Genomic DNA, 18,060 nt, shown 5'->3' with positions numbered 1-18,060 from the left:
GAAACTGGTATATATATAAAAATGTAGACTTTACTTAGTTGATAGTCAAACGATCCAGTTGTCAATATCATCTAGATCTAAAGGTATTTTTACAGAAATATGTGAAAACTTTATCTTTTTCTTAAATTGAAATTGTGAATACACGCACATATGTATATAGATAGAGACTACGCATTGGAGTGAGTGAAATAACAAGAAGACGCGAAGATATCGCTGACAATTCCAAAACCAGAGAGAGAGAGTAAAAGAAACGAAGACGAAGATAAAGAGAGGAGAGGCATCGCATGAACTGTTGGCAGAGAGATAGACACAAACTCCAAAGTCTGAAAGAGATGCTCTTTGTCGGCTCTCTTATGCTCCACGTGCCCTTCTCCTCCCACTCTTTTCTTTTTACATGAGAAAATTTTCCGATCTATATCAACCAGTAATAATAAGCAAGATTCCCAAAACCAAATCCATGTGTGTTTGGTGTGGTGTTTACAACTTGGAGTTTCAGAACGTAAATGCGCAAATATCTCGGTTACTTTATATCTTGGGTTTCAGCTCAGGTTCTTAAACGTGATGGACCGGTAAAGCCGAGAGTGTGCGATACTAATGTAGTAACCGAGGTGTATCATGTTGGTATTTATAAGCATGTTCACCAAACTAAAGTGCTCCATACATTTACGCATCGTTGACTTTCTCAATTGATTCAGTTATAACGGAAGCATGAATGAAACCTAGGAAGCCTTTTACAAAAAAAAAATGAATGAAACCTAGTTAGCTATATAGTAGTATGTACGTTATTTACAGATTGTGTAGAACAAATGTGAACGTGTACCCCAAAAAAAAAACACAATTGGACGAAAGTAATTATTAATTAAACACTTAACGTATAGTCCCTCTGCTTTATATTAAATGTTGTTTTAGCTTTTAAATTTTGTTTCAATATAAATATTGTTTTACATTTCCAATGCAGATTTTCCAATTTTTATCTTTATTTTCAATTCATTAATTAATAAAATCAAACAAAAATTGTATTCTCTCCGTTTCATATTAAGTGTCGTTTTAGATTTTAAATTTTGTTTCAATATAAATATTATTTTACATTTCTAATGCATAATTTAAACATATTTTTAATTTTTACCCTTATTTTCAATTCATTAATTAATAAAACCAAACAAAATTGTATTAAATAGGGGTAAAACAAAAAAAATTAATAATTTTCTTATTATGTGTGCAAAAACCTTAAATGACACATATTATGAAACAAAGAGATTATTAAATATGAGTAAAAACAATTTTTTTTAAACAATTTTCTTAATTCGTGTGCAGAAATTTTAAACGATATTTATTATGAAACAGAAGAAGTACCGGTAACAAAGATATGTACTTAGTTTTCATATTCTATAATTATTCCAATAATTAGATGGTTGGTTAACGATTATTGATGCCATCCATTACCAAAATCAATAAGATTATTGGGAAATGAGGTCAGCTGGCTTATTTTATTTAATATCAAAAGGCATGGAACTTATCAAACCAAAGTTCGAATCACGAGCTCTCAAAAGAGAAAAGGACAGCTTTGCTTTCAATCCCTAATTATACGGACTATTAATTGATTGGTTAATTAAATTATTTTAGGTTTTCAATAATTTATTACATAAGTAGCAACCATGGGCATGAACATTTGTTAAACGATTTTAACATAATACTCTTGGCATGTTTTTTTTTTAAGTATACTCGTAGTATATACATAAATGCTTTGGTTATTGTTTAATTTGGTTACCAGTAGTACCATTATCCTATACCCCAGTTGACTAGCTAGTTTTAATACGCTACAACATATTTACTTGTATAAATTGTTTTAATACGCTACAACATATTTACTTGCATAAATTGTCGTAAGAAAAAGCATAGAATTTTTAGGACTTTTCTTGTTTGGTGTTCAAAATTACCATCAAAATAGAAATTTGTGATATTTGTCAAAGCACATATTATTCTATAGTATTTCTAAGCTACAAATCCATTGCTATGTTTTTCATTGTGGAAGACACCTAATTGCGCAAATCAGATTGAGTTAAAGTTAGTAAATTAAGCTAATTAATAAAAATTAAATGAAAGTCTCACGTGGATGACACCTAATTGCGCAAATCACATCTTGCAACTTTTCTAATAAACCCAGTTTATGGCTACCCACGTCTAAGTAAATTTTCGAACTCTATAACGTTAAGTAAATGTTACATCATTTATATGTAATATATAGTTAAGCATCCTGAATAAATCAGCAACTTTTTCGGAAGACAATTCTTAGGTTGATATTTTTTTTTTTTTCTGATTGTGTATTTTGATATTTTGAGATCCGGAGAGTTGAAGATGAAGATTAATGTCAAATTTAGGGGGAGACATGTGGGTTAATTAATGATTAAGTGGGTGCTTTGGGGACCATTAAGACGGCCTAGTTGGAGACAAATTAAGCAAACGACAAACTAAAGCTCAAAAGAAACCTCACATGATTTAAGGGTATATCATTATTTAGGAGTATTTATCTCTGCTGGGTCTCATATTATATAGACACATTTTATATATACAATCACATTCTTTTGAGTTGAAAACATGGGATCACCACTAAAATATGAAAATTTATATGTATCCTTTGTTTCGAAATTGATACTGCTCTAAACATGGGATAATTAATAGTGAGGTTCTGTTAAAGTACTAGTCTAAGAAACCTGATCAAATACTTATACTTGAAGAAACAATACTAATGGGTGCACAAAAAAAAAGAAACAATACTAATGATACTTGTATAATATTGGGTTTAATTATTGGATTTTATATGTCTGTGTGTGTTTTGAGGTGATTACGTACCCGGCTGATATGCTGTTAATTTTTGTGTTTGTTTTGTGGTTTTTATTGTTAGATTTAATTTAGGAAGAAACAGTTATACCGAAGTGAACCAAATCTATCATGTAATAGTTTGTACTATTTGGTTTGGCTTCTGTTTTATTTATTTTTTTGGTCAAACTTTTTTATTTTGGTCAACGATTTTATTTCATAAAACTCAAACAAGAGTAGACGAAGAACAAAGTTTGATTATAGTCTTTGTTACAACAACAAATAAACAGATTATTGTGTACGGATTAAAGGTAAAAGATAACAAAGAGAAGAGAACAGCAAAGTTTGTGATGTCGGAAAGATAACCTGCAATTTCATTTAGATTACCGCTTTATATTTTTTTGCTCTAAGATTTATGCTTTAGAGTTTTGCAAATTCTATATTTAAAGTTTCAAGGTGTTTTTCTTTAAAAGCAAAACTTCAAAATTATTTGTAATTTACATTATGTTCTTTATATTTGTCATAATTAATATAAATCCATAAAACTTTTATAGATAAGTAGCACATATATAAAAATATTATAGTAATATTAATTAATCTTATATTAAAATATGAAATTATAAATAAAAATACATAATTAAATATTAAACTACAAGCAAAATACCATATTATTTCATAAAATTATTTTCTTAATGCTTCATTTTTGGTTACTTAAAATTTGGTTAGAAAATATTTTAAAAGTTCCGGAGAAAATTTACTAGACTATTAGTGTTGTTGTAATATTTATGTCTTCATGTATCTTCTTTAAACAATTTCTATTAAGTTTCTTTTGTAATATTTCTTGTTGTCTAATTCTACTTTTAAATATTATAAATCTTATTTTATTTTATTTTTTAAATTATGTGTAAAATTTGAATTTAAAATATTTAAAATCTACAAAAGTTTTAAAGATTAAAACTATGAATGAGAAAATACTTAAGAATCATAAATGTGACATACAATTAATTATATGGATCAAGATGCAAATAAAAGGATAAAACTTCAAATTTAAAGTTTTGAATTTGCTTTTTGGAAAATAAAAATACTCTACATTTGAAGTTATAGAGTTTCTTTTGGAGTATAAGAACATCTCCAAAAATGAACTCTATTTTGAAGTTTCCAAAACTCTATATTTGAAGTTTAAAGGTGTTGTTCTCTAAAATCAAAACTTCAAACTTAACTTCAAAACTATTTGCATTTTATAATATGGTCCTTATATTTGTCATAACTAATTTGAATTCATAAAACTTTTGCAAATAACTAGCACATGTATAAACATATTACAACAATATTAATTAATAAAATATTATATTAAAATATAAAATTTTAAACATTATAACTTAATTAATATTAAACTTCAAGCAAAATACCATATTATTCCATAAAGTGATTTTCGTAATGCATATATGATCTACTAGTGCATTTCGAAGTAAAAATAGCTCTCCTCATTTTTAATTTGTAGATTAGAGATCGAAAGATATTAATACTTGTAAATACATTAGATCAGAACAAAAAAGTAAAAAAGAAACATAAAATATTAAAAGACTAACTTTTATCGATGATATTAATACTCGTGAATATATTGAATATGAACGAGAAAAAATTATACGAAAAGACATCATGAACAACAACAACAACGACAACAACCTGACCTTACTATTAGTGTTGTTGTAATATTTAATTTTGTGTACTAGTTATGTTTTCATGTAATTTTGAAAGGTTTTTTTTGTTAAGTTTCTTTTGTATATTTTTGTTATCTAAATCTAGTTTTAAATATTTTAAATCTTCGTTTAAAGTTTTATCTAATTTTTTGTGTAAACTTAAATTTTGTAAACAAAATATAAAATATTTATGAAATATAATTTTTATAAGGATTAAAATAATAAACAAAAAAATATTTATGAATTATAAATGTGATGTGTAATTGTAAGGACCAAAATACAAATAAAAATATGAAACTTCAAATTTGTTAAATTCCTTTTTGCATAGTAAAAAACTTCATATTCGAAGTTATATAATATACTAGGGTCGGCCCGCCCTACGGGCGGGATATTAGTTAATTTGATATTCACTAAATGCTCGAGTTGAAATTTGTTTTAAGATTCAAGAATTTGGTTATCTGTTATGTCTTACTTATTAGTATGCGGTGGTATAGTTGTTTTTCGATTATTATTGCTTTGGTATTGTATCAAATTAACTAATTGTCCAACTCATAATTATAGATGTACAAATGTGGATTTGTGATAAAGTTTGATGACAATACTGTTTTTTTTTTAATTCTTATTCATAGTGGAGTGTGCATGTGTCAGAAAGAGACCTATAACAACTTTTATGTTTTTGTGTATGGATTTTAAATATATATTATTTTGTATAATGCATACTTGCTCTACAACATTTGCTTGTAGACTAAAAAAATTGTTTTCTATATTTTTAAAAGAGAAAATATTTAGTCTAGAATATAACATGGACATATGTATTGACTATATATAGAAGTTGGGTGTTATTTTAAAATGACATATGTAAAGAGATTTTTCAACCATTACTTCACTGGCACAAAACATTTATAATTGTAAATACCTTCTTTTAAAAGTAAAACTAATAAAAGCGTGTACAACAAATGTATTTTGATATATATTATATGCATCAAGTTATAAAAGTTGGAAATATTGCAAAACTGTTTGGAGCAAAGTTTTTAACTTCACGATCTTCATCTTGACGTCAGTTCAGTGTCGGTCCTGGCCACAATCAGAAGAAGCATGGGCTTCCAGCTGACACGATAATAAGTATTTTCGCGGCCACATATTTATAAAAAGTGACTTTAGCCTAATGGTTCTAAGAGAAATTACCAGTGTTAGAGGTGCTGGGTTCAATTACCCTTAACTGCATTCATTTATTTTGGCACTAAATATAAAATGGGACACGTGTCACTCCCAGAACGCACGAATTGATGACGTGGCTTCACGGGAGAGAGGCGAACATTTCTTTATATATATAGATTTTGGAGATGCTCTAAATAACAACCACCTTAAAGGCTTAGACTAAAAACTAGGTATGTGCAATAAATAGTAGTATAAGTTAATCGTCCAACTTTTAAGGAGCTCATCAAGGGTCAAATTCAATTAAATATTCTTAAAATATATATACTGAATGCTAATCTCTCTCTCCCTCTCTCTCTCCCTCTCCCTCTCTCTCTCTCTCTCTCTCTCTCTCTCTCTCTCTCTCTCTCTCTCTCTCTCTCTCTCTCTCTCTCTCTCTCTCTCTCTCTCTCTCTCTCTCTCTCTCTCTCTCTCTTGCTATTGGCTCATCAGATTGTATCCGGACAGCATTTGTCTTAGTTCTGCCAAACAACAATTTTATACTTAATTATCTCTTCTTAAGAATATTACTATAATACTTATTCGCAAGATAACCTAAAATATATGAAGACATGTATTTTTCTAATCAAGTTTTGCTTTCCCAGATACAGTACTTATCCGAAGATACATTGTAATTCTTTAATCATTACTCATTCTTTACTCATATTTTTAAAAACATCTTTCCTGGAAAACGAAATAGATAACCATGAAATAATTTTGAGCAAATTAGCTCAATATACTGAAAAGAGTGGGATACCATTGAAATACTCAATAAAATTGTATGGGCCGGGACATTTTCTACATGTGCAATAAATACTCAAGAAATACTCAATACAATTCAGCGGCATCACATTTTCTTAATCCGTCGAAATACTCAATAAAATTGTATGGGCCGGGACAAAAGAATAGGCACTTGTAGTCCAATAGATTTTAGAACATGATTATACCCACTTTTTAAGTGGGTTCTTAAGAATTAGATCTCACAATTTTGTTAAAAACCACTTCTTCCTTCTCTTCTGTAAGAGGTGAGTTTAGTAGGGTTCTTGTACTGTTCGCGAACCTCACTGACACGTAGCGGTCCGCAATTGGTTCGTTTTTAATTTTAATTTAAAAAAAAATAAAAATAAAATAAAAATAAAAATAAAAATATAAGAACCCCGAATGGAGTTTTAGGGTTAATGGTGCTCTTAGACCAATTTATTGATTTGTCATTTGCAACAACGAATAAAACTATAAACGTATCAGAAACAATCATTATTTCTTAATTGTCCTTTTCAACTTTCATAATTATCCTTTTGAGGAAATGTTTCAATTGAAGTTGCACTCCTGCATGAAGTGTCGATCCTGAGATTTTCGAGGTCGTAAACAACTTAATAAAGATTTCAATCATAAAACGTTTTTTGGGAGCTTTTGACAAATTTAGAGATTTATATTCATATTTTTCAAAAAAAAATCAAGGGTCTTAAAAGAATGTTTCATCAGGTTTTGCCCAGAACTGGTCATGCATACAAGAATAATATGTTGAGTGATCAACTCTTAAGATCATAGTACCAGATTCCATTTTCAGTATTTTGTGCTCTTTATGTAACAATCGTCTTATTAGTTATCCTATTTAGCCTTGATAAAAAGATATATATATATATATATATATATATATATGATCAGTGGCGGAGGCAGAATTTTAGTTAGAAGGGTCAATTTGATAACAAATATATTTTGCTGAGGTCAATTCATCAGATTTTTCTTTAGAAACACAAGTAAATCTTTCTTTTTTTGCAAAAATTGACATGGGTCAATTGACCCCCTCAGTGCACACTGGCTCCACCCTGTATATACTCCAGTCGAAGAAACTATAAAAGTGATGATTTGCTTTTAAAAAAGGAAACAGCACTAGTAAGTTAAAAGTTACATGTATGGTCTATGGCTGGGGCTATATATGAACTATTCATTTGAACAAATTATATTTTGGAAATATATGTTAGAAAGATACTCAAATTTATTTGATTTTTTTGAGAAAAGAAAGATACTCAAAATTACATATAAATTTCTAAAATGATCCTAAATAATTTAAATGGCATGATCAAAATATATGGTCTTGACCAACTAGTGAGAGTTAATTAGGATAGTTAGTTTAGGTTTTTGAACAAACCAAATTCAGTCTGTTGTACTCTAGCTTAAAGTATAGACAACGAAAATTCTTATCACCTCACCAAATATCTTACCAATCGAACCTCTTTTTGAAAAGCACCAAAATAAAAGTTGAACACTATCCATAATTTTTTTTTGTGTATTAGTTAAATTAATGATGTTTTCGTTGGACAACTATGCATTATGCAATTATTTGTTGCTTTTACGAAAAGGAAAATAGAAAGCCAAGGGCACATATCCTCTTTCCAATATTTTTGCCTAATGTCTTCTCATTAATTTATTCCTCGTCGTTTGTTATTTTTGTGCTCATTTATTTTATTAAACTTATAGGAAATATAAAAATTATATTCAGTTTTTTTTCAAAAAATGTCACTTTACTATTTTCTTGCTACATAAAAATATCGTTTTAGAATTTTAATACATTTTATATTTACTTTCAGCTGAATATTAATTGTGAACATCATTGATTTAATTAATAAATTTATTTATCTAAACTATTATTGGTTAAACATATTTAATTAATAAAAACATAAATGCATTTCAATATTTTTTAAAATATGCGAGAAATTTTTTAATTGACACTCTTTGTGAAATGGAATGAATAGTACTTCCTCCATTTTTTAATATAAGTCATTTTAGATAAATTTTTATTTTCCAAATTATATGACGTTTTCGGTTTTCTATGTAAAATTTATTAACATTTAATGTTATATGACCAATGATAATATACCTTCTATTTTATTATTGGTTGATTTGTGGTTAGGTAAATAATTAATGATGTTTTTGTTTATAAAATATAAAAAATTAATGATTTCTTAATCTATGTGCACAATTCTAAAACGACTTATATTAAAAAACGGAATTAAAAAACGGAAGGAGTATCTATCAGTATTAGTGAGACAGATCTGATATTTTGCTAAATTCTATCAATATTAATTAGAGATCAACCCGTGCAGTATATATATATATATATATATATATATATATGTTGATCATAGAATTTCAGAATTAGGATTAGAAAATCTTAAAGAATATTAGTACTCCATTTATTTCATTATAAGTGTCATTTAAGGTTTTTGCACACATATTAAAAAATGATTAATTTCTGTTTTTTTTTCCTATTTAATACATTAATTTACTTGATTTTGTTAATTAATGAGCTAAAAGTAATTGTAAAAACTGAAAAGATATTTAATATTTGCCTTGAAAATGTAATACAAACGTTTATAATAAAATAAATTTTAAAAACTAAAATGACACTAATATGAAATGAAAGGAGTATAAATATGTAAAATATTATAAATGCATATTTAAAAAAAAAACTAAAAGCAGAGGAAAACAAACAAAAAGTGCAAATGGGACTCTAATATGGATTCATCATTCAATGCACTGAGAACTATAGGAAACCAACCAAGTTGTTCCACGTCTGCTTCTGCCCCCGTTACAAAACTTATCCTCCAGAAAATCTCTTCATTGAGTTGCTGCCTCTCAGCAAACCATGCTTAGTCCTCCACGCAACCATATAACCATTTCTCACCTACCAGTTCTCTATGCAACTCTAAAAACCAGGCCAAAAAATTAGCTGACACTTCTTTAAGTTTTTTACCTTTTTTAGTTCACTTATTAGCTTCCCTCTCACCAAACTGTCCTTTTGGTATATCCAAAAAAATGTCAAAAACATCAAAGTTAGAGTCATTTGATCCAGAAGTCTGTGAAGGATGTTCTTCAAAGACTTCTGAACCGAAAGTACCCGAAGGGTGTCGATCAAAAACCTTGACGCAGAGCATTGTTCATGAGCTCAAGCTTCAAATGAGAATTGGTTTACCATTGGTGGTTATGAACTTGTTGTGGTTCGGTAAGATAACCACTACATCTGTCTTTCTTGGACATCAAGGTAAGGTTAACCTAGCCGGAGGTTCATTAGGTTTTTCCTTTGCAAACGTTACTGGCTTTGCTGTTTTATATGGAATTTCAGCAACAATGGAACCTATTTGTGGCCAAGCTTTTGGAGCCAAGAATTTCAAGCTTCTCCATAAAACCCTTTTGATGGCAGTGCTCTTGCTTCTCTTGATCTCTATCCCCATATCTCTCTTGTGGCTCAATGTTCACAAGATCCTTATTGCCTTTGGTCTGAAAGAAGAAATCTCCTTCATAGCCAAGAGATATCTCGTTTACCTCCTTCCTGATTTGCCAGTACTCTCTTTGCTTTGTCCCCTTAAGGCTTATCTAAGCTCACAAGGCGTTACGCTCCCCATTATGTACACCACAGCTGCAGCCACTTCTCTACACATCCCCATCAACATCTTCCTCTCTAGAGCAAAGGGAATGGAAGGAGTTGCAATGGCGGTTTGGATAACCGATCTTATCATCGTGGTTCTTTTAACCGGTTATGTGATAGTCTCTGAGGGATTGAAAGAGAACAAATGGAAAGAAGGTGGATGGTTGGACCAAAATGCTCAAGACTGGCTTAAGCTACTCAAGCTTAGTGGACCGTGTTGTCTCACCGTGTGCCTCGAGTGGTGGTGCTACGAGATCTTGGTCCTATTAGCGGGGAGGTTACCAAACCCGGTGGAATCTGTATCGGCTTTGATCATAGTTTTCAACTTCGATTACTTGCTTTACGCTGTGACGCTCTCTTTAGGCACGTGCGTGGCTACACGAGTGTCTAATGAGCTCGGCGCAAATAATCCCAAAGGAGCTTATAGAGCAGCTTACACTACGCTAGCTGTGGCTGTTGTCTCGGGATGCATTGGAGGTTTAGTGATGATAGCATGTAGAGGTGTTTGGGGGTCTTTGTACGCTCACCATGACGTAATGATCATAAACAGTGTGAAGAATTTGATGTTGATAATGGCGGTCTTTGAAGTTATATGCTTCCCGTTATTCGTTTGTGGAGATATTGTTCGTGCAACAGCAAAGCCGTCGCTTGGAATGTATGCGAATCTTGGTGGGTTCTACCTATTGGCTTTGCCCTTGGGGACGAGTTTGGCGTTTAAAGCTAAACTAGGGGTTGAAGGGTTCTTGTTAGGTTTTTTGGTTGGAGCCTTCGTCTGTTTATTGATATTGCTCATCTTTATTGCAAGGATTGATTGGGAGAAAGAGGCGGGTAAAGCAAAGATTCTAACGTGTAACACAGAGGAAGAAGAGACTCCGCAAGATTCAAGACAAGATAGGATCTCATAACAAATGTGAGAAGTAGCATGATGTCTTAAATATGTTATAATAAGTTCAAGGAGACACTATTACATGTATCTTCTTGGTAGAGATCTAGTTTCGAGCAATTGTATTTAAACTTTGAATTTAAGGATTTCATTTGAGAAACAAAAGGTTATGTCGAGTAAAGATAAAAAAGAAACGCCCACCGTGGGGCTCGAACCCACGACCACAAGGTTAAGAGCCTTGCGCTCTACCAACTGAGCTAGACGGGCTTGGTGGTTAGATATAAATATTGTTCAATCAAATAATCTAAATCACCTTAACAGATCAAGATTGCTTTCCGAGAGGAATCTTATTCTAAGCTATACATACAAGTAAGATTAAGTGAAACTAAACCTGGTTTCAATTTTTTGATTGACATATAAAGAATCAAAGTGCCTTTTAGGAATCTTCACACAACTCTGTCAAGCATGATACCATTTGGCTGAAACCACACAGTAGAATAATCTGCCCTTTTTGTGTGTTTCGTGTGGATAACAGAGAAAAAAAATGAATAGAGACCAATGAGCATGATGAAAAACAACAAAACGTTATTGTTTCATATCAGGTGACTTTCTCATTCAATAAGCTTCAATTTTCTATAAATTTTGGAGGCCCATTTAATATTTTCTGGTTACAGCCTTACAAGCAAGTGAGAAACCTAAGAGCATGATTATTGGAGGTTTTTATGGTGAAGTTTTTAGAGAAATATAAGAATCCACCTCTTAACTTTTAACTAAAAAAATTCAGAAAAGATTCTTAAATAATTATTTTAAGAACCGATTTAACTTTTTTAGTTAAAAGTTAAGAGACGAGTTCTTATATTCCACTAAGAACCCCATATAAGAACTCCCAATAATCATGTTCTAACCAGGTCTCCTTTAACCCGTTTAAAAAATGATTATATGACTTCTTATCTCTTTTATTCTTGTCCCCCGAAACAAGTTTTCTATCAATTTTGGAAAGAGTAAAACTCATGAATTCAAGATTTTTATTCAACTCTAAAGCACTAATATCCTAGCTAAACCTAGATTATTTTTATTTCGAGAATTAAAATAAAGAACAATTAAAAACAAATAGATAATGGTTAATATACATATCAAAATTATTATCTAAAGAATTCTTAAGAAAATATATGACAAAAGTTTTGAGTAACACAATGAACTCATGAAAATTGGAGAACTAAAACATTATTCATTTTGTTAATTACGATAAAAGTAGACTCCAGGTTAAATAAAATTGACATTTATATAAATATTTTAGATAACTTTTAAGAAAATAAATATTTTTTTTGTGCACTAGCTTTGTTAAAAATAATAATGTTGAAGAAGTTATATTTCCAAATAGATATTTGAATTGCATATGTTAAATTAAATTTAGCCCTCTCAACCAATTAATTATTTCAGTGAAATAAATACGTGGACATTTGGAAATGGACAAAACATTATTGTGAAAAATGTTTTCATGCATAAATTTTTGAAAAGTTATTTGTACACTATATTCATTATACTAAAATAAATCTTAAAATAACTCAATATTCTATTTTTAATTATATAATTTATGTTTTTTAACTTTTTACTAAAAGACTTTTTCAGATAACAATACAATATATATATACATATATATAAATCATCCTTTTTAAATTATATTTTTAGATTTTGGATAATTCAATATTCTATTTTTAACTATATAATTAAGAATTTTATTTTATTAATATTTAGTTATATAATTATGTTTTTAACTTCTCACTAAAAGATTTTTTCAGATAACAAATACATTATATATATATATATATATAAATTATCTCTTTTTAAATTATATTTTCAGATTTTGGATAATTCTTACTATTATTAATTTTAATCAATTATCTAATCAAATAAATTAAAATTTCGTTTTTATTTTTTAATTTATTTATACATTTTATTCATTAAGGGTATAAATGATATTAACCACTTTAACTTTTAATGTGAGAACTCGATTCCGAAAATTTATTTCGCAAATAATAGTATAGATACAGTTAATTCAGATAAAATAAAATATTACTTATGTTGAAAATTACTAATATATTAAGTTAATTAACTTAAAGATAGCACCGAACGAATAGGTAAGTGGTTTTGGCTTCATTGATTATCATCTATCAGTTTATCACGAGAACTATTTTTCAACTATTTCAAACAATGTTTTTGTTGATTGGAAAGAACGGAATTTTACCAAACAAAATAAATACATTTACCAATACAGCAAAATTATTGGAGTACAATTGTATTGTTCTTGGTGTTTTGGTAGACAAAGAACCTAAAAAGGTTGATTGCATGCGTCTTGTGCGCGAGTGCCATGTGAACAGGAAACACATATCTGAGGGAGAGTATAGTGCGATTGCGATCAAATTCAATGTAGGAGTTAAAGCTTAACTTAATTGAGGAGGTTGTTTCTCGATTATTTACTGGTGAATTTGTCATCATTTTACCTGCACGACCACATTTATCGTTATACAGATCGATGTACTGGTAGTAGATACGCACTCAGGTCTCAGGTCATTCGAGTTAGCATTACTTTTGATTTTACTAACTTTTGTCAACGTTTATTAATTAATTTATAAAGTTTAGTTTTAGTTAACATACACATGCACTAGATAATATCATTATTTTGCGAAATGTCAAAAGTCGGTTTTTGAATTGGACTCTTTCTTTTTTATATATATGAACATATTTGAACTTAAAAATAAAAATACATATACTATACTGGTAGAACGGCGGAAGCGGTGAAAATAGCATGCATATATATGATAAGTGACAAAATAAATTAATAAATTTTATTTATTCTTACACCTAAATCAGCGGAGAAATTCAATTACATAACATAAATGGCAAAATGTTATAGATATTTAAATAATAACAAAAACGACATCATTATTTTACCAGTATGCTGGTCGTCAATCGAACATGAGTCAAACATGCCTTTAATTGATTGGAGCATCCCTTTAAGATTGGAATATTAAATCTGTAGAATATGTAATATTTTATTTTCTAATTATATAAGTGGAAGTGTGGAACTATAGTCTGTAGAGATCCTAAGAAATCTAGAGATTAATTAGTTGTTGCACCTATCTAAAATCTGAATAAATTTTAAGAAATTTTAATATTAGGAATAAAAATACAAAGACTATACTCACTAATTTTGGTATAAGTTCGTGATCAGGTAGTTAGTTGTCGCTGTAAACCTAATTAGGTTAAGTTCATAATCATAAAAATTCATCTTCTCTCGAGAATACCTTTTATATATATTCTCTTTAATTTTTAAGAGAATATGTTGGTTACAGCTGTAATATAATATGTCTTAACAATTAATCAATGATATATAAGAACTAAATATGTTATAGTTATAATACAATTAATTAGAAGATGTCAAAATCTCTAAATTTGCGAGTCAACTATTAAGAAAAGTAGATAGATTATAAGAAATTAGCCGATTCAAATGTCTGAACTTACAAGCCAAGATGTCGTCCCACGCCACACTCTTATCTTTGAAATGTCTTTGACATTTAATATTCTTTTATTCATACTTTTCTCAATTCCAGCCTACATTTTTAAATAAACTAATTACTTAGTAGTATCAGATGTGAATGGAATTATAAATATGAACAAAACATAATCATATAGTTACACCGCAAATTCCCTATTTTATTTTTATTTCTGCGAGTCCGACTATTGAGAAGTGATGAACTGTCATTTTAATGGTTTTTTAATGACGTATCAAATACATTGTCATTCAAAAAGTTCGAATGTTAATAATTCTATAATTCTATCAAAATCTTCTGTTATCTGAACTTCAATTCTTAATTCTATTTAAGCACATCACATGAAATCATATAAAGCAAAAATATAACAAACTAGAACCATAGCAGCATAAGAACCAAAACAAATAATTTTAAAAAATTAGATTGATTAATAGATTCTAACATTTTTTATCAAATCAAATATTATTGGTTTCATGATTTTTTGATGATATATAAAATTTATTGTTATTCAAAAAATTGCATACACATAATTTTAAAATTACATCTATATCTAGTATTATTAAGACATGAATTCCTAACATTTCTGATAAAACAAAATTTTCAAATTATTTCATATATATATATATCTTTAAGATTCTTAAAATATTTATTTTTTATGTTTAAACTATTTTGTATAATATATAGTTTGAGCTGAAACTATATATATATATATATCATTTTTATGGGTCAACGTCCCTTTCATCACGAACAACCAATGACTCAAATCAACATGTTTGAAGAATTATAACTGAATGTGTTATTCCCTTTATTTTATACTAGGTTAAGATCCGCGTCTTGTGCGAAACGCGGAATGAACATTATATATCAACTTAATTTTATGTATTATGTATTTTTACATGTTATGAAATAATAAATATATATTGAATATTTTTTTCTATTTGATAGAATATATAAATAAATGTTAATAATATTAATATACATAGTATATTTTTAATATTAATGTCTATTAAATGATGTTTCTACTCATATGGTTTTACTGATCATGTGTATCTTTAAAGCAAAAAATTTAAATTATTGATAACAAAATTTTCAATATGGGGTTAATAGTTTTAGTCATTTATATTTTTAAAAAAATTAAGTTGTCAATGTGATCTATTGAAAGCTTTTATCAAAAAAAATTGTTCAAAGTAAATTTCAAAATTAAAATATTTATATATTTTAATTTAAAACAATATATATATATATATCTTCTAATCTTGATAATTAATTAAATTAGACTTATTACTTATATGATTTTGTAATCATTTGTATTTTAACATAACAACAATTTTAAATTATGAATCACAAAATTTGAATGTGAGACTTTTAACAGCTTTGGTTATTTTTAAAAATTCAAAAATATAACATATATAAAAAAATCTAAATTTTTATTATATGGTTAATATGGTTGTTTAATTTATTTAATAGTTTATAATTAAACAAATATGATAGAATATACACTAATTTTGGTGGATCCTGTGCAAATGTGCCTTGTGCACATGGCAAGAGCCGGCACATGCATTAAGCTCTTGTATGCTGTGTCTATCAGTGCCTGAAATTCTTAGTCCTTGTTTAAAAACTAATCTATTCATTTAATCGCTTATTTATTTGCTGTCTAATGTTTTTATATAATTTGCAATCCACTCACAAAGCTTTACTCTTGTGCTTGTTATTTTGTCGAATTTTCGTAATCCCATCTCTCTCAGGCTGTACTTGAAAGAAATTAGCTACCTTGTCAGTGATTTATGTTGGAAGATAATAGTACGTGAAATATATCTGATTAGTTAACACCATTTCGTTAGTGGTTTAAGACTTTAGCTAATAATCTGCTTTTTACATGTTGTAAGAAGGGACTATTGTGTCTTATCTTGTAAAGTGATTTGTTTAATACCATGAATGGTTGATGGTTTAAGAGTTTAGCTAATGATCTGCTCTCTGCTGTTTATATGTTGTTGGAAGAGACTGCTACCTCTGTCTTGTTTAGTTTGTAGATACTTTCTCTATTGTTAGTATGACCGTTGGCGATGGTCAATCTTTTAAAGCCTGGTCAGAACCGTGGCTGAGTGCTACCTCTCAAGAACAACCTACGGGACCAGCATCCAAATCCGGCAGTTCTTTAATGGTTGCTGATCTACTTCAGCCAAGCGAGGAGACTGGAACAGAGCCGTAGCGCACCAACGGTTTCCACTTGAAGAGTCAAAGATCTTAACTTCTTAAGCATAAAAACCAAGCAAAAACCGAAAGACCATGGAGAGTTCGTTAGTATGTAGACAACAGAGCGAGAATAAGACACATAGAAACAGTTATTTGTATATATATTTAGTTGAAGGTTTATAGATTCAACTAAAAACATAAATATTTAGTTGAAGGTTTTTTATCTGATTTAAAAATAGTTGTAGGTTTAAATCACTAAAACTGCTAAATATAATTGAAACAGTTATTGTAGAATTATAGAATTATTAACATTCGAACTTTTCGAATGACAATGTATTTGATACGTCATTACATGCAATGACCACATGTTCGGTCTTTGACCAGATCTTAATTCTTTCTACTGTTCTGTTGTATGATTCTTTAAAAAAATTAAAAACATCTTACTTAACCAAGATCAACTACTCAGATCTTCTGCCACTTTAAAATATTAAGATCTCACATAACTAATCAAGTGCGTCCCCACTTTTGTGGTTTCACCACTTACTGCGACGATTGCGAGATTGGTCCGACCCGTTTTTACCGACCAACCAAAACAGTTTTTTTTTCCTGGTTAAAGCCCCCAACTATGCCATCGCGCGATCGCCTAAATATCGTATATCTTTTGTGAGTTGCGACAATAATAATCACACGCTTAAAGAATGCATATCCGATCTCGGATTCAAGTCTGGATAAACGTAATAGTACGTATAATTGATAAAATATCAAAAATATGTGTGACTCCATAACAGGACGAAAACAACACATATCGTTGCTACCTGCTACACCTACAAGCACTCAAGCAGACACGAATCATGGTTTCCCATTTAATAAGTCTCGAACCTTCATTATATTTCACATGACACTTTCAACCTCTCAAACCATTTGTTAAGATATTTGTTTATTGCCTAAATAAATCTTCCGCTACTACATTTTTAATATCAATAGTAACAAAAATTTAATGAAAAGAGAACAACCGTTACGATTTATCATTTATGGCTAGATTTGAGACGGTGAAATTTTATGATCATATTCATATATATGTTGTGCATCTTCATTAGAATATAAATAAACTAGCCACGCCGACCAAAGTCGTTCGCATGTCGAAAGAGACACGGGGACCCAACTCATGCTTCGACGCGCCTTGGACTCGTCTTAAAGCCAGCCGTTTCTTCTTACCGTGAATACTTGATTCTTCTATCATCCACCCTTTTTCTTCAGCTGATCTTTATTTATCTTTCAACACGTTCAAATTCTTTT

General features: G+C 29.2%; 1 protein-coding gene and 1 non-coding gene across 2 annotated transcripts; one reads left to right on the top strand and one right to left on the bottom strand.

Annotated features, from left to right (window-relative positions):
* Window positions 1–9,219: 9,219 nt before the first annotated feature.
* On the top strand, window positions 9,220–11,185 carry LOC106440845 (protein DETOXIFICATION 56-like). The gene has a single exon (XM_013882610.3). It carries the CDS (start codon window positions 9,528–9,530, stop codon window positions 11,040–11,042), a length of 1,515 nt encoding a protein of 504 aa, XP_013738064.1. The 5' UTR covers window positions 9,220–9,527; the 3' UTR covers window positions 11,043–11,185.
* A 29-nt stretch (window positions 11,186–11,214) lies between these two features.
* TRNAK-CUU lies at window positions 11,215–11,287 on the bottom strand. Its single transcript has one exon. It is a non-coding gene; the product is annotated as a tRNA-Lys (tRNA).
* Window positions 11,288–18,060: the final 6,773 nt, after the last annotated feature.

The sequence above is a fragment of the Brassica napus genome, chromosome A1, assembly GCF_020379485.1.
Source record: "Brassica napus cultivar Da-Ae chromosome A1, Da-Ae, whole genome shotgun sequence".
Classification (NCBI taxonomy): domain Eukaryota; kingdom Viridiplantae; phylum Streptophyta; class Magnoliopsida; order Brassicales; family Brassicaceae; genus Brassica; species Brassica napus.
The sequence above is the reverse complement of the archived record's forward strand: the minus strand, read 5'-3'. Positions and strand labels throughout refer to the sequence as shown.

Coding starts and splice junctions, on each gene's coding strand:
- LOC106440845 (XM_013882610.3), top strand. CDS start 9,528: ATGTCAAAAACATCAAAGTTAGAGTCATTTGATCCAGAAGTCTGTGAA.